Below are 19,928 nucleotides of genomic sequence, written 5' to 3' on the forward strand. Positions count from 1 at the left end.
GTTAGGATACAAAAGGCATGCTTTAAATATCTGCAGCATATTCTTCTTTTTGTCCTGTTGAGAAATGCAAAGCATGCGGAGGCGAACACAGTGTATTAATTATAAACAGCTTCTTTGATGAGGTAGTTTAAAGGAACAGTTTTAGAAAATACTCTCACTCTCCTTTTTTGTTTGCCAAGAGTTGGATCAGGAGATTGATGTAATTCAGACATGAAACTTTACAAAGATAGCAGTTAGCTTAGCATAAAGACCGGAAAAAGAGATTGCTAGCAGCGTCAGCAAGAAATCAAATATAATATTGGCCCTCATGCTTATCCATAGCTACTCATTCTTGTGCAATATAGATATATATTCGTTATATACATATGATTTTATCATAATCATGACCTTCATAGTTGGCATTCTGCTATGTGATACTTTATTTCATTTACTTTTCTGTGCAGTACCTCTACCGCTTTTTTAAGGGAAGTTTTCATTCATTGATATATTTGAAGTATGGAGTATTTATGTACTTTCTAAAAGAATGGACAAATTTAATTCTGCACAATGACAAAAGCTTTCTATTTACTTAAATAATTTACGTTAAAGGGATTAAAAAAACATAAAAAAAAAAACAGGCAGGCAGTGGTCTCTGAACATATGCCAATAAAATGATCTGGACTCCAAAAATGCATTCGACAACAATGATGTATGGTTTACAGTCTGGTCTTATGCTGCCACCAGTAGGGCCCCCTTAACACCTCACAAATGGAGCCCTGAGAGGTAAGACTCACAGATGACGGACTGAGGGGGAGCGGTGGTGGTGGTCAGGGGTGGGATGGGGTGAATAGTTGGTGAGATAACAGCAGCAGCAGAAGAAATGTCACACAGGAAAAAGATAAAAAGAGAGAGAGAGAAACTGCAGCCTTCGCATTGTTCATTGCAGACATTTACTGGCTCGGCAATTTGAGAGGAAAAGGGAGTGTGCAAAAGGATTGTTAGATCTAGAGAGACACTGGCGTTACATCCTCTAGTTAGCAATTTTAAGCAGCCAAGAACACTGGCAGAGAAGAGGCCTTGCATTATTCCTTGTGAAAGTCTTGTCAAGGATGTGTGGGCTGCCACTCACCTCATCAGCTAGCCTACACAGAGTGTCTAGACGTACAGAAGATGATGGAATTCACTGTCATGAGCTGCTAATCTGGCACAAGCACTGAGACTGTATTTGTTTTACGCTTTAAAATTCTAAGAGTGTTGTTTAAAAGTCGAGGACTTCGATGGAGTTCGAAGACACCAATGGGCCTCCATGTGCATCATGGGCTGATGAGTTCCATTATCTTCTGGGTGTGCTAGAAACCAACAGAAAGGTACCTGTGGTGTGGACTGCTCACAGAGGGTCCAGGCTGTGACAGACTACATTTGCCCCGTTGCTGTTTGCAATGAACAGGAGGGGGGGTAAAAGAAAGAAAGTTTCAGTCCAGGCAAATCAAGACAAAGCTACCGATGAAAAGAAATCCCCCCAAAAAAAGAAAGAAGAGCAGCAACAAAATCATATGTGAAGGAGGCAGATTCAAATCCCGTGATAACAAGGAATCTGGCTTTTCAAAGTGCATCACTACTTTGAAGTGCTTTGAATGCAATACAATGACTGCAAATAGGAAGCTACAAATTATGCAGTGCAATGCATGAATTTCTTTGTGACATTTAGTAACATACACATAATATAAGCGGTGACATGCTTATTTGGACTGATAATGAATGCACAAAATCTAAATCATCTATCCTGTCATGTAAAACAAGTCATGCTTGCTAGATCATAAAACAACATGTTTGTCATTTTAAAAGCCAGTATTCCTGAGAACAACACTACTGGAATAAAAAAAACTCATTAGAGTGAGAAAATAAGATGAAAGTCTCTGGAAAGATTTTAAGGATAAAAGTGTTAAGTTTGGGAATACCGGAAAGTGAAAACTAGGACAAAAGTGGAAAAAAACAGATGTCTAAGAAAAGGAAGAAATAAAATAGCTCGAGAGAAAAGATTCCCTCAATCTCTGGCAAGATTCACTCGGAGAAAAGAGAACATGCATGGAGATAAACCGCTGAAAAAAAATTTAGAGGGAAAGTAGGTTAAGGAGGTGTAGAAAGGTGCAAGGAGAGACCTGGGAATGAAGGGGGGGGGGACTGGTCTTTCACAAGGTATTTTGGGCACAAGTTATTTACTGCATTCATTGATAAACACCTGGTTTGTCACAGTGCATAGGAAGGTTTGTACATTACCGATCGCCGACGGCTTGGGGTGCTCCTCCCTGACACTGGACTGCAAGATCCAGATGTGTCCAACTCATCAGTCGAGGACCAAGATGACAGATCCTGTTGAAGGAAATAGTTACACAAGGAGCACAAACATGTGACACATGACATATAACACAGAAATAATTGCAAAGAGGGCTAAACTGTGGATCCCTGAACACACACTTCTGTCATGTACATGTATGTTGAAAAAAATTGAACATTTGCTGCAAATTTTGGATAGACTGTGGACAGTGTCCTGATAAATATACTGTAAGCTAACAGGCTGCAAGCAAGCTACATAACAGGCTTTTATTATTTCTGCAGCTATCTCTGATGTGTTCCCTGCAGATATTCCACAAGTAGGTGTTGCAAAACAGACAAATTAACCTCTCACCCTGTTCGAATCGACGGGAATTTCTATTGTCTCGAGGGGTCGTGTATACTTTTAACATTATGAAAGAAACTATGAAATAAGGCATTGCTCAAAAATGATGTCTGCTATCAAATACAACCCTACAAGAAGGAACTTTAGTCTAACACAAATTAAAGATTGTAAAATCCAACATGATCATTTTGGGTATAAAGATTTTATGTTCTTACAGTACTAAGTTGCAGTTACAGCAGTGCATGTCATGGTTGTTCAAGATGTAACTCTTCTGTGCAGTAGTTGAGGACCGACTGTACCTGCTGACTGCTGGTGATGTCCAGAATTTTTGCCAGCTCTCTGAGGTCCCGGGTTACTTCTTTTAGAAGCAGTTTGAGGCGGTTCCCGATGACATGAACCTTCTCCTTGGCCTCCAGGCAGTCGCTGCCCTGAGAGTTGACCAGCAACTGTAGGGACATGTCTTGTAGCAAGGCAACTTTCAGCTGAGAATCCAGCAGCTCCTGACGGATTTGCTGTGGGGATGTTAAAGTGAGAGTCATGAATCCTAGAACAGCAGAAGAACTGTAATCGTGCATTCAGACCTTGTATCTAAAATGGATATGAGTTTGTCCCACATGTCCCATATACCCTTACAATTTTTTTTTTTTTTTACCTCCACCACATGATAATGGAGTTTGTCTGTCTATCAGCAAAAAATAATAAAAAAAAAAAGGTGGGTCAGATTTTCCCCAAACCTAGTGGGTATATGGGACAAGAAAGAACCCATACCATGGACATTGTTGCCATTGACAAATCAGTGGCAACAAAGAATGACACATGGAGCTTTTTTACATGCTGATGTTCTCCTTCGTGTCTGTAGACCGGATCCATCTCAAATGTGGTCACCAAAGAACTTGGTGATGGATTACAATGAAGACTGAGTTTTGTTCCAACAGTTACAAAGGCAACATGACAAATTTTCATACTTTTCCATGCAAAATAAAACTGGTGCAACTGTAATCAACATGGTCAGTGTGAAGACATCCCTTGCTGAATTTATGCCATAGTCATAGTGCCACCTAGTGGTTAAGGAAGTAACCCCTGGTGTTACAAGCATCATATGTATAGTGTACATCAAATTTACCACCAAGTAGATGCAGGAATCAATATTTGTGCCACAGTATATGCATTAACCTTCAATTACCCCCCAAAATTGAATTTTTATCATGTTTCACCACCCTCCTACTCTCACTGTGATCACTCCGTAAACCAGATGATGCATTGTTTGCTATATGGATTTTAAATTAATTCTGTCCCACTCTAAAGCCCTGAATCCCTATTAACAATCATACTATGAAATAATAACTTAAGGTAGGTCCATACGGTAAGTGTTTTATGATGTTCTTGGAGAGTGTCGCTGTCCTGGATGGGGTCAATGGGAACCACCTCATTCCTCCTACGGTCAATATTTTCCAACCAGAGCAGCAGGCCGTGGCTCATCTCATGGAAGTCCTATTATCAGACATGATGCAGAGTGAGTGCATTTATCAAATGTTCTAATAATCAGATTTCAAATGACTCAGTCTGCCCATCAAGACCCATTGGTACCTACTTGACACTGCATGAGGGCTTCCTGTAACGAAGACCTCCACTCCTCCAGTGAAGTGCCGAGTTTGTCCCAGTGGTTGTTCATGTCTTTCAGTTTGGCTTGCAGCTCTCTTGACTCATCCGAGTCTGAGTGCACAAACTCAGCACTGCACAGGTTGATGGACAGGACAATAGCTTTCCTCTTGTCAAAAGCCTTCTGCAGCTCCTGTGCATACACAATGTATTCACGTGTTTATGAAAATCATTCAGAGCAACTAGCAAAGACAGAAATAACACTAAGCAAGAATAATCAAAGTATAAGAGTAAACAAACAGTAGGTGTATGATAATTGATATAGCTTATTTCCAAGTTAAGAAAAAAGCACATTGGTACTAATTCATTCTGAGGCTGTGAGGTCCTTTCACCTTGAGCTTTTTGATGCGGAGCTCAATCGTCTGGATGTCCGTGCTGAGGTCCAGCCTCCGCTGTGTCTCCAACTCATCCTCCGTTTCTCCTAGCCAAGTCCAAACATTGCTCAGATCTGAGTTTAGCTGCTGCCACTGCTGCTGGTTTTGCTTTGTGCGAATATCTTTGCTTAGATCCTGAGCCTGCAGGAGCTCCCAGCGTTCAATCACTCCTGGGATCCAGAATGCACAAAAACTTCATGAACCATCCACCCCTTGCATTGTAATGAAACTTGCCTCATAAGTTCATGAAGGACTAATGTGGTAGAAACTTGAAGGAGAGAATTACCCGATGTTTGAGACTCTGAGCTACTGGGATCAGCCAGTCCAGACACTGTGTCCTCGTCCTCTTTTAGCTCAAAGCCCATCCTTTTGACTGTGTCAATGCTGCCCCGGCACTCCCCCAGCAGTCTCATCTATATCACAGAATGAATATATAATCACAATGCTGTATTGCACTGGCGACCCCCTGCAAACAAAATGGGTTATCCCAAGGTGGCTATCCTATGAACAATATTTAGACAGAATGTATTTATAAATGCAAGTGATCTTTGTCTGTGACTTGACTGTGTCAACAACTGTTCTTCTGACAGCTGTTAAACCCAATGAGTGTATTTCTGGTGCCTTGAGGATGTGTATTACCAGGTTTAAAGTCTGGGGGTCTAAAAGTCAGAGGAGGTCAAAGTCAGACGTCAAAGCCAAAATCCAGATATTAAAGTCAGGGAGTTTTTTTTCCCCAATTTAAAAATTAAAAATTACTTTTTAATTGTTAAATGCATAAAAACTGAATTAAAACTAAGTTTAAACACTGTGTGTTCAGTGGAAATCAGTTTTATTGAGAGGATATCTTTACAGAGAGGAATTAAGAAAAATTCACGCACATATCCCATGTATGAGGTGTCCTGCTCCACACTTGTGGGAGTTCGACTGCGGCTGCTGTCCACTTGTTGCAGGAGGAAACGACTGGCCTCCAAAGGTGGAATATGTGAGTCTGTGGATGCAGCCTCCCCTGTTGACACAACAGCCAGTACTCAGCTTTGTAGCATATAAGTACATATTCATTTATATTAGTTACATGAAATATGGTTAACACCTCAACAAGAGGGAAACGCTCCATTCAGACAGAGACACAGAAACATGAGATTCATTGTCAGTAATCATTGCTTAGTTTCCAGAGTTTAGTCCACCTCTCACGTCAAGGGTTTTACATGCATGATTTGTAATAGAAAGTAAAAGACCATTTGTCGTTGATGACATGCCTATGTGTGAATGGAGCCTTGAAAAGTTTAATTTAAACAAATCTGCAATCCCTTCAGTGATGGTGACAGTGACAACATGCTTATCTGAAATACAAACTGCACATAAAATTCCAAAGACGTTATAGCTACACAGCAAATCAAACAAAAGTATGAAAGCAGGTTAGAAAGAAGGGTTAGGCTGAATTCCATTTCAGTTCTGCTGAATTAGACTATAAGTAGAACCAGTGAATCGAACAAATAAAAATGGAATTGACCCTTTCCCCCCAGTGTTAGAAAGTGGTGCCATCTTGTTCCCAAAGTGTATTTAAGAGAGGAAATCAAACAAAAATCAAAGTTGAAGCCAGTGAATAGGCTGTAAGTGTAGTAGTACCACTGCAGAGTGCGGTTGTTATTTCTGACCCCAAGCACTTGTAGCATGCTGGGGTATGTAGTTGCCTACCAGTGGAGGACCTCAGTGTTTGTTCTGTTAGTTTAACAAAGGCCTCAGGGCTCTCTGGGATCACTACATCTGGAAGAAACATTATAAAGTACACACATTCAACAGTGAGCATTTGATTTCATTAACTGATAAGTTCTGGCATTTGCCTGCCTTTTTTCATATGCACGATGTAACGTTGGGTGAATGGAGGACCAGTCAAAGAAAAATAGACTTAATAATGATTTTCTTTCAACATTTAGTCATTTCAATATGATTTGTTTTTCCAGCCACCAGAAAATGCCATAAAAGCATTGTGAAATATTGCTTAAAATGTCCTGGCCCAATTCTGATACCTAACTGATCAGAGAGTTTCTGCTAAATTGTTGTTGGTTGAGGCAACCACTCTGGTATGAGATGTTTGGCAACTTTTAATTAAAGTCCTTTAGTAGAGTTTACCGTCTTGTAGTCAAGATGCATTTGACACTAGACATACAAGTCCAGCCATATCTTCTAACTGTTGCTAGACTTGCAACGGTCTCTGTAAGTTGAACTTCATATCCTTCATCCCTTTGGATCAAGAGGTCATGTAAAGTTACAGTTACAGATACAGTTTAGCACACATTGTTTTGCACAAGTAGACTGAGTTGATGATGCATTGGTCCTCACTTCACTCGAAAAGCGTATTTTGCCTTTCAAGTACTCCCAAATAGGTGCCTTGAGATGACAAAGAGGACTTGAAATACAAACATCACTTCTTCGTGACTCCAAAATGGTGAAAGAGCCAGCCACTTATATTTAGGATGAAGCTAGCGGCACCCCATTGCCACCAACAGCAAAACCATCCACAAACATCAGTTTACAAATTCTCAAGCATGTCTTCTTCAGTCTTTCTTTCTTTTGTCTTCTTGGTCAGTAATCCAAAAACACTTTGATCTGAGCTACAAAAACTCACTGACTGTTAGCCTGACTGCCCTGACATGAATGAATCCAAGTGAGCTGGCTGAATGCGTCAGCTGGTCCTGGTTAGCACTTCCATGAATGAGCACCAGACTGCAAGGGTTCTAGTGTTCAACTCTAATCAAAATATTTGTGGATTCCTGAGCATATGCCTGGATAAGGAAGACATGGATTGTATAGAACAATTTGTGTGAGGAGTCAAAGATATATTCAGTATTTATGATTTTTTTCATCATCAACATCTTCATTTTTTCTTTTGAAATACATGGTGTATTCTTGAACCTGTTTGAGTTTCCAACAATTATTCAAGACTGAAAAGCCTCAGTGGAAATCCATCTTCTTTTCTAGGATGTTGCAACTATATACAACTAAGTTTTAAATGGACACTACTTCACTGCACTCATGGACGTGTCTTCAGATCTGTTTCATTTTGTGCATTAATTATCTAAAAGAAATCCATCTTTCATATATATTAAAACGCTTCTTGCAATTCAAAAAAAAAATCTCAAGGAAAAAAACTGCGTTCCTGAATACTGACCTGACAAGGCCGAGGCAGGCCGCTGGGGGAAGTCTCCCTCCTCGCTCTGCTGCTCTCTCAGGGCCCTGCTTGCACTCTCCAGCCCGCGGCTCAGGTCATAGTCATGGTCCCACTCTAGGGGAATGGAGTCCACACTGGCTGGGGTGTCCCTGCCCGAGCGCTCAGTGCGGAGCTGGGCAGCCAAGGAGGCTGAGCGGCCAGAGGATGGCAGAGGTGACAGGAAGCCATCCCCCAAACGCTCACTCCATGGCAGGCTGGACAAATCACCAGGCTCGTCCAGTTCCAGCTCACGGTCTGACAGTGAAACTTCAGTATCATCCTCAGCAAGCTGAAGAAAAAGGAAAATCAGAACTTACAGTTTGTAAGGAAGAACTGAGATTGATTTGGGTTTTAACAACCTGGAATAAATTCTCTTACAGGAAGGCGGATGAGCTTCTTGTAGTAGCGCTCCACTCTCCCAAACACTTCCTGACAGTACCGCTGCAGTTCCTCAAGCTCCTCCTCAATGACTGCAGCATCTAGAGGCTCACTCTTCTCGATCAGTGCCTCTCCCTGGTGGAATATGTGCTCAATCTTGGCTGTAGTCAGTGAGATTTCCTGCTGGAATGACTGTTGGAGGGGAACGAGTCCACAGATAAATAGTCTTCATTAATTCTGATTTGAAAGCTCAAAACATGGTTCTTATATGATGTCAGTTTAAAAAATGCTGAATTCATACTTTTAATGTTTAGAATGACTTTGCCAAGTTATCAAGCTGCTTTCTACAATCATAAATTTGCATTGTTATATATGCTATGACAAGGACTTTAACCATCAGAAATTAAGAATGGGTTGACAAGTACACATAGATTAATGGCTACAGAAATGCACGTTTCTTTCTCAGTAATTTTCGAGACATTCTACACTGGCGAAACATTACTAGATTTTGTTGTTGTTGAATTGATTAATATATATTTTTCTCATTCACTCAGTTCTGCCACAAATACAAAAAAAAATATTCAACCTTAGTAAAAATAATGCAAAAATATAACATGATGTGTACTTATCATAAAAAAATGGCCTGCATATAATCAAGCTGCTTTGGTTTATCTTTTTGCTAAACTTGTGATCATTCTTTCTTTATTGTTGTGTAATACAGCTGTGGAGCCTTGAACCTAAAACGACAATAAACTTCACTTTGAACATGCAGACACTTACATCAAAAATGTCTGTTTGTGTTGTGCAAATTTTGTGTTAAAAATGAATTTTTATTTCTGCTCCATGTATTTTCTGCGCATAATACTCATACCAGAATTTTCATGAATTAAAAGTTCCACCAAATGGCTCAGCACAAAATGGAGAAAAGGATAAATAAATCTGCTGAGCAACCATTGACACTGACAAACAATCTTACCCGGAGTTGTTTGATTTTGGCTTGGATGTCACACTCAGAGAAGTGCTCAATGTTGGTCAGTTGTAGGTCCATCTCCGTCAGCCACACCAGGATTCCGTCTCTCGCTGTCTCAAACTCCTCTCTTTGACTAATAAAGTGCTGCCCATATTAAACAGAGATTAAAAATTATACTGAATATAAACTTTGACCTCATCAGTTGAGGTGTACTCAGCTATATTTTCAAAAATGCAATATTATTGACAGAAAAAAAACACCTAAAATTAAATTATAACAAATGTTGGACAAAATAAAAGCACAAATGCAAATAAAATGAATGTATTTTAAAAATGTAATATTGATACAATGTGAATAACACATGATAATAAATAAATCTATAAATAAAGCATCATGTTTTTTTTTTACTTCTGATCCAAATGGTACATATCTGCTGATCAATAAGTATTCAAACGTATCTTTTCATTTATTTGAACTGTATATACAGATCAGTGACATGTCTCGTGTTATATTTCATGGTCTAGCCCAAGCTATGGGAATGGCATCTGGATTGTCATGTGGATCGACAACATGATTTTGATATTCGACCTGCGCATGAGGCAAGCCCACATGTGACTATGTAAGTATCAGCAACTGATTCTGATATTTTCTGGTCTGATATCCCATCTCTTGCTCTTTAAGGCTGGTTATAATGTTTCCACCTACACGACATATTTAAAAAGATAATTCTGACTATTACAATTATATTGAAACTATCCAGAGTACTTATCAATATACCTTGAGCCTGCGGAGAATGGATGCCACCCTCTTCTGCAGGTTGTCCCATCGCTGATTGGCGCTGTTGGCCATCTCCCTTAGGTGACATGAGGAGTCAGTGCGATTCTCTCTGGCCAGGCGGCGATATTGCTTGTTGATTAACTCCAGCTGGGTCAGGCTTTCATGGACTTGCCTCTGGAAAGCCTAGGATTTCAAAAATGTATATTAATTACTACCCTCCCTCTCTGTAGGGTTTGACTTAAGATGTCTTACACAGATTACTTTTTAAATACCTCAAATTTCTTCAGTTCCTCCTTGGCTACAGTGTACAATACACCAGAGGAGTTGGGCAGAGCAGCAGTCTTCTCTGAAGTGGCCAGCCACTCCTCGAAACGGGAGAAGTCATCAAGGAATTTCTGCCATAAACGCCACGTCTCCTCAATCCTAAATAGGGTATATATTTGCATTTTAAGAAATTAGGTCCCCTGTTTTCATCCAAAATCTAACTATTTTTTTCTTACTTGAGTCTCCTCTCCATAGACAAGGCACAGATGCTTCTCCAGCGGCGATCAAGGCTACGCGTTGCCTGTTGAATGGAATCACACTCGGCATCAGTGGCACAGGCGTCACAGTCATGCAGAAGCACCTCACAAAGATTCAGCACTGATGCCACTCCAGTGCTGTGTTTCTCAATATCACGCTGCAGCTCCTGCAATATCAAGAGGAAGACACAGTTTTAACAAAGGAAGAAGAAAAACCAACACAGAAAACTTGAGGAGAAATACATGAAATTTAGAATTTGTTCCAGACAAAGTCAGAGTAATAAATTCTGATGAATTAAACACCTCATACAGGACAATAAAATATATGACAATACTAATTCGATACTGTAGGTATAAACTGCTATTATATTTTATCTTTCTCTGATGCTGTTGATGACTGACAATGTTTTATACATATTCGAGGCACTGCGCATTACCTGCTGAAGCTATTGTTACACAGATACAATTTTTGAATCAAAAAGACACAAAATGGATTTGGATCATTTAGGTGTGTTTGGTGAAAGTCACGATGAAACTGACACGTCTCTTGCAAAATTGTAATATTTTTGGACAACTTCGAGAAATTTTCTCCATTAAAAGGTATATCAGCTTCCGTTGAAGACATTTTTTTTTACTCGACTTAGAAAAGAGTGATATCTAAAGAATAACCATATGCTACACCCAACTAATTTGTTCATAATTCACGGTAAATTTTTCACAGGCACAAGTCAATTTCTGCACTAGAGCCCTCACTTTAAAGCATCTTCATTTTTTAAAAATGTCCTGTGATAGTCTGAAGCAAATTGCAAGGCAATCAAGACAGTCTCAATACTGGAAAACCTTGGAATTACAGAACTACAGATTGATATATTGATATCATTATGTATGTATGTATGAATGAATGAATGTATGAATGAATGAATGTATGTATGTATGTAGAATAACCTGAAGCCTCAGCTTACCCTTTGTTTTGTAAATTGTTCGGTAAATTTGTGATGCCTTATGTATATTCTATTCTTCTGTTTAGGATGAATTATTACTTTTTTTTTTTTTATAATGTAAGAGGGCAAAAAAAGTTACCTGTTGCAGGTCGAGCTTCCTCTGAATCTCTTGGAAGTCACAGCAGTCGTAGGCGATGGGTTTGGAAAGCTCAGTCTCAATGTGGGCCAACCAGGAACGCAGGCTGCTCATGTTCTTATCCAGCTGCTGCACTGCTACCAGAGTTTCTCTCAGCTTCTTCACTCTGTCAGCACCAGTGTTCTAACTTTAATACAGCTAATAAAGGATTGTGTCCTCTTTTAAATACGCTTAAACAAATTACAGGGCTATTTAAGCTACTTTGATGCTAATGTGCACATCCTCACCTGGCTCCGATGAGATCTAGGAGGTGCTGCCAGCGATCACTGACTTTATTGAGTTTTTGTTCAATTTCTGCAGCTTTGCTCTGGTGACTGGCCCTGGCCAGACGCTCCCCCAGCTGGTGCAGCTGCAGTTTGTTTTCCTCGGCTACAGTGATCTCCTCCTGGTAGTCCTGAAAGAGGACACAGGGCAATACAACACAAGGATTGAAACAAGGTCAAAAAGAGAATCAATGAAATGTCATGGGATAGTTTTGGAGTTAGCTTGTGTACATTAACATACAACTTTCCTGACCAATACACTAATAGGGTACAATAAATATCTGAAGATATAAACTGGAGCAAATTAAAGATTGAAAATAAATAAATCGACCTGCTTAAAGATGTAGATTTTAAAAGATTGTCCCCATTTACCTTTCGCAGCTTCTCGATCATCTCCTCAATGCTGATGTCTCCATTTTGTGAGACCTTGCTCTCCATGTTGGTGAGCCACTCGCAGAGCTCCTTGTATTTCTCACTGAACACCGTCCACTCATTCAGCTTCTCGCTCACCTGCTGCCCACGCAGTGACAGCTGCAGAGGCACAATCATATACAATTACATAAAGAGCACTATTTATCAAGGCATGTTCAATCACCAAAGGAAGCAGTGCATGTGATTCATCTGCATCAAGCAGAGCGTGCCTTCCTTTGTGCTTCCTGTGTGAGTGTGTTTGTCTACTTCAAACAGGATGCAACACAGAAAAAAATGAGCTTGAGGTTTCAGTGTTTCTGCATTCACAGTAGTCAAAGTCATCTTTGCACACCAAAACAAGTAATGTAAAGCAACACCATCTTGAGTTAAACGTTAATAACAGTGTGTACTGCAGTTATCATTCTTAGAACTCTGCATGCTGCTTTTGTTGTACTTTTTTAAAAACTGTTGTACTAATGAATTATATACCTATATGTGGACTATCTTGTAAAAAATGAATTACGTTTCTGACACAAAACAAGCCAAGTCAAACAATCCAAAGTTTAACAGCACCATCAGCTGTCAGGTCCATATAATATCTCCATCCATCCATCCATTTTCTACCGCTTATCCTGTTAATGGTCGTGGGGGGCTGAAGCCTATCCCAGCTGCCTTCAGCATGAGGTGGGGTTCACTCTGGGTCACCAATCCATTGCAGGGACAACATATGTAGACAGACAACCAATAATATAACCTGTATATAAGTAGTTTATACCTGATGGCAGATTTCATCCCACTGGCGATGCAGCAGCTCTATACGCTCCTGCAGGACAGAAAGGTCCTCAGCACTGATGTAGCAAGACAGTGACTCTCTCAGCAAAGTCAGATGGGCCAAGTCGCCTGTCCAGCCATCAAATGTGCTCTCGAGGTCCTGATAATGACAAGCCAAATAAAGTATCAATGTCAACAGAATCTCTAAAACTTCCCAACATAACTTCCATTAAGCCAAAATTAGATTTAGGATATAACATCCAATTCTGACCAGCCAGACTCACAATGGGTTTTTCAAATGATAACACAATTTGAAATGTAGCAAGGAACATGTGAATAAGAAAGAGCAGGTAAAATTAAACTAATGAGTAAGTATTTAAAAATATCTACTGCAAATAAAACCACAAAGTGTGACATTGAACCAAAATGGAAAATTCTGCCAGTCCTCCCATCCCTGTTACCTTGCAACGCATTTGCTCCGCTTGAAGGTCCTCATGATGGTCTGGCAGAGGCTGAGAGAGCTGCCGCTTGAAGGCTCGAAGTTTTTCCAGTGATCCACCAATACCTTTCTCACACCTCTCCCAGTCCTTTACATAGTACAAACGATGATTACCACCTCATCTGAATTATACCAGAATTAACTAGAAATTAAAAATCCAAATGATGATTCCTACAAAGAGAAGATTTCATTTCTAACTTTAGGAACTACTGAGGATGTCTGCTATACCTTTAACAAGACGGCCAGTTCTTTCTTCTGTTCTTCCAGGCACATACTGGCATGTTTCCATCGCTCCTGGATATCAGTCAGCTCAGCCTGCAGGGCCAGCTCAGCTTGGCTATCAGCTGACAGCAGCAGTTGTCTGCCAGCCTCCACTGTCAGGATGTAGCTGCCCTGCTGACGCTGCAGCACTTTTTCTTTCAGCTGCTCCAGAAAACACAACAGATCAGGATATTAAATAACTAAAGTTTTTCAGATCAAAAACATGTGACTGTAAGTTATACTCTCCTCAATGATCTACCACATAATAATTAAGTCACACTGAGAATGTTTCATCTGAACAAAAAGCTAAAAAGCTAAATTATTGTTTATATTATTTACCTGGACAGCATCCAGCATGGAGCGAGCTTGTTGCAAAGGTATGGTGGTCCCTGTCTGAAGGACCTCAGGTGTTTGGGAGACCTCCATCAGCCATTTACGCAGCTTCTCCACCATTTCTCTGTAGCGCTGCCACTGGCGGATCAGACCATCAATAATGCCCCGCCTCTGTTGAGCACGCCGCACGACACCTTGCCACTGGTTACTCAAGAGAGCCAACTTCAGGTTGAACTCATTTCTGCAGGATTGGGAGTAAAGAAGACGTAAACGTATTAGATATCAAAAATAACGGCAAAACGATCATAAAGATCATGTTTTTGTTTTTTTTACCTGTCATCTACTTGACCCTGTTCTAACATTCTCTGGCCATCACTGATAATGGAGTGGAGGATCTGCTGACGACTGAACATCTCAGCCTGGAATAACTGGAGAATGAAAAAATGTTGAGTAAATATTTATAAATATGAACCCATAATGCATGTTTAACTTCAAAAGGGACTCCAACCTCATGGCCTTTTTGCTGCTCCATCAAACTCTGATAGTTGCCAGAAATTTCCACAGCAAGGTTCTGTTCAGTTTGGACCAAGAACTCCATCCATGTTTCACATTTCTCCAGGAAAGTCTGTTGTTGCAGTAGGAAGGACTGGAGTTTACTGCAAGAACAAAAAAGCAGATGATGAAAAAGAAATATCCCTGTCATTTTCACTGGATTTATGTGGTGTTTTTGTGGTGCTATTCAAGTTATTTCCTCTGGATAGGCAGTTATGTTAATTTGTTTGTTAGTCTTTCAGTAGTATGACAAAAACTGTCAGGCTGGCTTTCATTAAACCTTGAGGAGGGGTGGAATGTGAGTGGAGTACCAAAAACTGGGGCAGATGAGATTTTCCCCACCATTCTTCAAAAACCAATTTAAAACCCATTCTTTTGGCATCAGTCTTGGTGGGGTCGGAGTGCCTTTCTATGGATATGTTTTCTTAGAGGTATGGGGTTTTCAAATTGTACTCAATTATTTGACTTTTTTAACTCATTTGGAGACAAACCTGAATCGCTCTGTGGTCTGTGCTGAGGCTGTTGACCAGTTCCTGTTGAGGTTCTGCATACGTTTGATCTCTGAATCATTGAGAGGGAGCCTGTAACCAAGCTCATTGAGACGCTCTAATTCAGGAGCCATACTACTGAATTTCAGCATGAGTCTCTGTGGAATATCAAAAGAACTCTGATCAATTTTAATTTGCATGTAAAATACGTTTTCATCATTTGTGTGGAATTCATTTTGAAAGTAGATGGGTCGAATCATCAAAACAACCTTGAGCTCCTCCATTCGGTCTTGGATGACAGTCAAATCGGTGGAGCCATTAGGGTCTTGCACCTTCAGTGCGTCCTCAGCTTCAACCACCCAACACCCCAATGAATCTAGCTGATCATTAAAGGTTTCATAGTCCTGGACTCCAGTCTGGTGAGGTGAAGAGATTTCATCAACATAAGGTGGAAAATTCCTAACTCAAATTCAACTAGTATCACTCTTGCTTTGTTTAATTGCAAAGTACAGCAGACTGCAATATGTTACAGGACAAATGAGTAATGAAATGCAAAACCTTTCTACCTGCAGTGTGATGAGTTGTCTGGTCAGGGCTTGTTCCACAGCAGCCAGTCGCTGGGAGAGAGAGAGGTGATCCGACTGGATGGCAGATGCTGCTGACGTATCCACCTGCTGCTTCAGCTGATCTCCCAGTTCCTGAAGAACCTGCAAGGAGGCTTGAACTGGAGCATAGGACCGTAGGACCTCCTGTGACAAACACCCATCGAATCTTACATTTTTTTCAGGCACCTGCACTCTCTAAAACTAAATTCTACAGGAATAGCGATGCAATTTGGATGCAGACAACTGGACATATGCTCAATTAATAAATATTGTCAAAAATCTGCTAAATGCAACCACAAAAAAGGAGATATTTCTTTATCTCGCAGCAACTCAACAGATGTGGCTTCACTCACACTGCACTCTTGAATCCAGTTGGACACTTGCTCATCAGCAATGTCCTTGCTACAGGCCGCTTTGAGTAGCTGGTCAGCTTTTTCCTCCTGCAGCTGAATGCTACTGCAGCTCTGCTCATACAGCTCCTTGTAACGCTGCCATAGTTGAAACAGAGCTTTACTGCTCCTCAAGCGCTCTGCAATCTCCTCCAGTAAGCCAGTCCATCTAAGGGCAACATTAAGATGAACCAATTAATAAATTTGATGATGGATTGAACATCTAGATGGGTTTCAAATCAGTAAAATCAAAATGGCTGTCTACATTTTTATTTGTTCCTTTTATTCCTTTGTCTTGTACTTCTTTATGTCTATATATTTGTGGCATTATTTTCAACAGTTTTTACCCAGCTGTACATTTTGTTATTCTCCAGCAATTTGTCACAGTAAATTGGAATTACATAAGAGTAAGAAATATATTACTGTTTGTAAAAAATACTGGACTTAAGTAAGGGCACCTTGCATTGACGTCCTTCAAGGCATTGTTGAGGGAGTCTGATACTGAAGGATGGCACTCTTTCAGCAGTTGATGAGTCACAGCACCAAACTTTCTCAGGCTGCTCTCCTGTTTTTCCAGCTCTTCTTGCAAATCCTTTGAACATGACAAATAAACAAGACAGGGTACAATTGACCAGTATGGATAAATAAAGTATTAAACCAAATCTGGAAATAATAACAAAATCACAATCTGGAATTGAAACATATTCTCATGTACTAAATATATATAAACTATAAAGCCAAGTGCAGCAACACAATTGATCATACCTGCAGACTTTGCACCTGCTGTTCAACAGCCTCCAGGGAGCCTGTAAGGAGGCGGAAACGAGATACGGAGTACCTTCCCTCCATTAGGTATCCATTGATCTCTTCTGAGGCCTTTTTATATAGACTCCACTGATCCAGCACTGACTTCAGGCTGATCTTTAGTTGCCCTATCTGTAAGAAACACACATTGTGTATTCAGAGGCACTCAAGACTTGGATAGAAATCTGAGCATCAAGGTTATAATGTGGCAAAAGAACTGGGGAGCTTACCAAGTGGTCCAGATTAGCCCAGGTGTGATTGACACCCTGGAGAGTCTCCATGACAATTGCACAGGCCTCATCTGTTTTGTTCTGGACAAGGGCACAACCCTGCTCCTCAACTCTCTCGAGTTCTTTCTCTTTCTCCTTCACTATTTCCTCCATTTCCTAGAAAAGGGGATTCAAAGTTGCAAAATCATACAAAGAAACACACCCTTGGAAAGTTTTCATGTGGTGGACACAGCACATAAGGTCTACCTGGCAGTCCTTGAGAGCATTCTGTACAGATGTCAAATCCTCTATTCTGTGTTTTCTCTTCAGTCTTTCTTCTTGAGTTGCCATCCAGGACTTCAGGGCCTGAACGCTGCTCTCATACTCCAACCACATCTCCACCAGATTCTCTAGGAACTGGATCTGCAAAATTATGCAAAATTAAATGTTATTTTTCTGTTTATGCACCAATACATGGTCCCTTTCTCTCTGATACAGGTCGCATATTAGTAGCACGGCCTTACCCTCTCATTGATGCGGCCCTGCAGGATCTGCCAACGTCTATTCATGGTTCCCAAACGCTCAGCAAAGTCTGTCTTGTCACTGCGCTTGCTCTCCACATCATGACTACTGACTTGCAGCACTGACTGGTTGACAAAGTCCACAGTCAGCTGCTTGCAGCTTAAATCTACTCTGAAGCCCTGAAGGGAGAGGAAAAAAGTAGCATATCCATGATCTGAATGACAGATGTATAATTACACCCTGCCTGCATCACTATTAAAAACAACAGGTTAGGGAGAGTTGAAGAAATCCAAATACAGTATATTTAACCATCTAAATATTGGAAATTCAATACTCTTTTTGATTTGTAGCAAAAAACAAACTTTGGAATATTCCATGCTAAGGGGTGTTTACTTGTGTTTTACGAGGTCTATTCCACCATTCACGTTCTTGAGGAGCTTGTAATGTTTAATACAAAACAACTAGTGTACAGACTGGGTGTAAATGTAACTGGAATCAACCTTGTATTTTTGCAAGTAATCCTGAATCACATATGATCCAACTGCACTCTTGAGGTTTTCTTCATCCTCTTCAATGACATTCTCCATCAGTGATATCCAGTTAAATAGCTCAGAAATGGCATGACGGGAGGCCAACTTTTCCATTTGGATCTATAACAAAATATAATGTATGAAAAAGCTTTAGAAAAGGAAGTCTTGTCTAAAACATCCTTACATCTGTGAATCATATTTGCTCTGGGCCTGTTCATCCAGACTGATGGTACCTGATGTAGCTTCTCCTGGACCACTGGGATACGAGTGAACAGCTCGCTCCACTGAGAGTCGATGCGTGCCAAGTCAGACCGCAGCACCACTGTGTCCACTTTCTTAAGCCTCAGCAGCTGGTTGCCTTCGGCAACCACTGAACTCTTCAGGCTGGACTTGCCTTCAGCTTCTTTTGAAAACTCCTGAGAAAGACCATTGCAGAACTCATCAAGTGGTGTGCAAACAAGGACTTACAAGCTGTATTTGTAATAATTCATTTAAAATATATTGGACCACTCCTGCATTAAAATGGCAACAGATGTGGTAGTTTGTGCTCGATTAGAGGATTTTTTTCCTAATAGCATCATGGCTGATGCAAGATTTAGTATATTTGGAGCTTGTGCCATGTCAGACGTAAAAGCTGGGATCTCTGCTTCCCTTGCTTCAATACTGCATATTCCTTTTTAAAATCTGTTGTGGATTTTCAAAACTTGATAGAAGGGCAAAACTTAATTGCTCAAAGACCACTTTATGAATATTCAGTTATGCTTATATAAGCTACTGGTGTTTAAGTATTCATCTAAGAGCAGAGAGTTGGTCCCTGGGTGCAATACTATGATTGTCTACTGTCCTTAAATTGCCTCAACAGCAATTTAGTAAGTATAAGTAGGTCATACAGGACATAAGAACAATGAACAATAATGAAAATATCATTAGTAGAGGCAGACAAGGTCATCCCTGCATAAATTCAAGGAAGTATGTTAAAAGATTATCTGTGGCCTCACAAGAAAAGCAGAGAGATGGTCTCTGACTGTCTCCAGCTCCTGTGGGACTAACACCGCCTGTGTGTTCCAGAACTCCAGACGTTCCAGAGCGGATTGCAGCCATTCGCTCAGCTCTCCATACTCTCTTTGATACCTAGAGGAAAAAAATCACATAGATATACTGTACAATAATACCAAGGTTACAAATCTCAGTATGATATATAGTATTGATCAACAGGTATCACCCCTCCAAGCCCAAGACTATTAATTTACTTTTAATTTATCAGTCTAAAACATGTCCACAGGCAATTGACATTCATTGATGTGTTCTTTGTGTCAAGGTGCCTTTGACATAATGTTTTAAATGTAACTGATGGATAGCTTCCATTTAAAGTATTGTGTCTACAGTTGATGACTGTGATTAACCTAGAAACCTTACTGTGACTCATTTAAAAACAAACTAAACATTTGACTAAATAAATTTGACCGCTATTTCCCTCCTTCAAGCGTAGGTGTTGATCAAAAGGCATGAGAAACGGACAGTAGAGCATCTCTCTGGTGTCCCTATGTTGTGCACAGTCCAAAGATTACTAGTATTTTAATCTTGCAATCCAATTTTAATCTCGTCTTTCAT

At 40.3% G+C, this 19,928-nt stretch overlaps 1 protein-coding gene across 9 annotated transcripts in view; it reads right to left on the minus strand.

The window, feature by feature from the left end:
- Nucleotides 1-19,928, minus strand: part of syne1b (spectrin repeat containing, nuclear envelope 1b) — a 96,364-nt gene that overhangs the window by 1,456 nt on the left and 74,980 nt on the right. For 6 of the 9 annotated variants that reach the window (XM_086182879.1, XM_086182880.1, XM_086182885.1 and 3 more), the window contains 36 exons: nt 19,316-19,448; nt 18,551-18,733; nt 18,288-18,437; nt 17,790-17,966; nt 17,533-17,688; nt 17,287-17,442; nt 17,018-17,188; nt 16,711-16,844; nt 16,217-16,421; nt 15,825-16,007; nt 15,528-15,674; nt 15,262-15,416; nt 14,727-14,874; nt 14,552-14,646; nt 14,225-14,459; nt 13,853-14,047; nt 13,587-13,712; nt 13,130-13,285; nt 12,316-12,474; nt 11,908-12,074; nt 11,624-11,786; nt 10,523-10,710; nt 10,295-10,445; nt 10,023-10,205; nt 9,252-9,389; nt 8,276-8,467; nt 7,859-8,186; nt 6,385-6,453; nt 5,568-5,695; nt 4,976-5,102; nt 4,648-4,859; nt 4,248-4,448; nt 4,019-4,147; nt 2,956-3,168; nt 2,257-2,349; nt 1,351-1,409 (listed from right to left, as the gene is read on the minus strand). In XM_086182879.1, coding sequence (XP_086039005.1) covers nt 1,351-1,409; nt 2,257-2,349; nt 2,956-3,168; nt 4,019-4,147; nt 4,248-4,448; nt 4,648-4,859; nt 4,976-5,102; nt 5,568-5,695; nt 6,385-6,453; nt 7,859-8,186; nt 8,276-8,467; nt 9,252-9,389; nt 10,023-10,205; nt 10,295-10,445; nt 10,523-10,710; nt 11,624-11,786; nt 11,908-12,074; nt 12,316-12,474; nt 13,130-13,285; nt 13,587-13,712; nt 13,853-14,047; nt 14,225-14,459; nt 14,552-14,646; nt 14,727-14,874; nt 15,262-15,416; nt 15,528-15,674; nt 15,825-16,007; nt 16,217-16,421; nt 16,711-16,844; nt 17,018-17,188; nt 17,287-17,442; nt 17,533-17,688; nt 17,790-17,966; nt 18,288-18,437; nt 18,551-18,733; nt 19,316-19,448 — 5,805 coding nt within the window. The remainder of the gene's footprint in view (nt 1-1,350; nt 1,410-2,256; nt 2,350-2,955; nt 3,169-4,018; nt 4,148-4,247; nt 4,449-4,647; nt 4,860-4,975; nt 5,103-5,567; nt 5,696-6,384; nt 6,454-7,858; nt 8,187-8,275; nt 8,468-9,251; nt 9,390-10,022; nt 10,206-10,294; nt 10,446-10,522; nt 10,711-11,623; nt 11,787-11,907; nt 12,075-12,315; nt 12,475-13,129; nt 13,286-13,586; nt 13,713-13,852; nt 14,048-14,224; nt 14,460-14,551; nt 14,647-14,726; nt 14,875-15,261; nt 15,417-15,527; nt 15,675-15,824; nt 16,008-16,216; nt 16,422-16,710; nt 16,845-17,017; nt 17,189-17,286; nt 17,443-17,532; nt 17,689-17,789; nt 17,967-18,287; nt 18,438-18,550; nt 18,734-19,315; nt 19,449-19,928) is intronic. The other 3 variants (XM_086182883.1, XM_086182882.1, XM_086182886.1) reach the window with 3 other exon arrangements.

This window comes from Aulostomus chinensis, chromosome 17 (genome assembly GCF_037954235.1).
Source record: "Aulostomus chinensis isolate RoL2024-O1b breed Wild chromosome 17, RoL_Achi_v1.0, whole genome shotgun sequence".
Classification (NCBI taxonomy): Eukaryota; Metazoa; Chordata; class Actinopteri; order Syngnathiformes; family Aulostomidae; genus Aulostomus; species Aulostomus chinensis.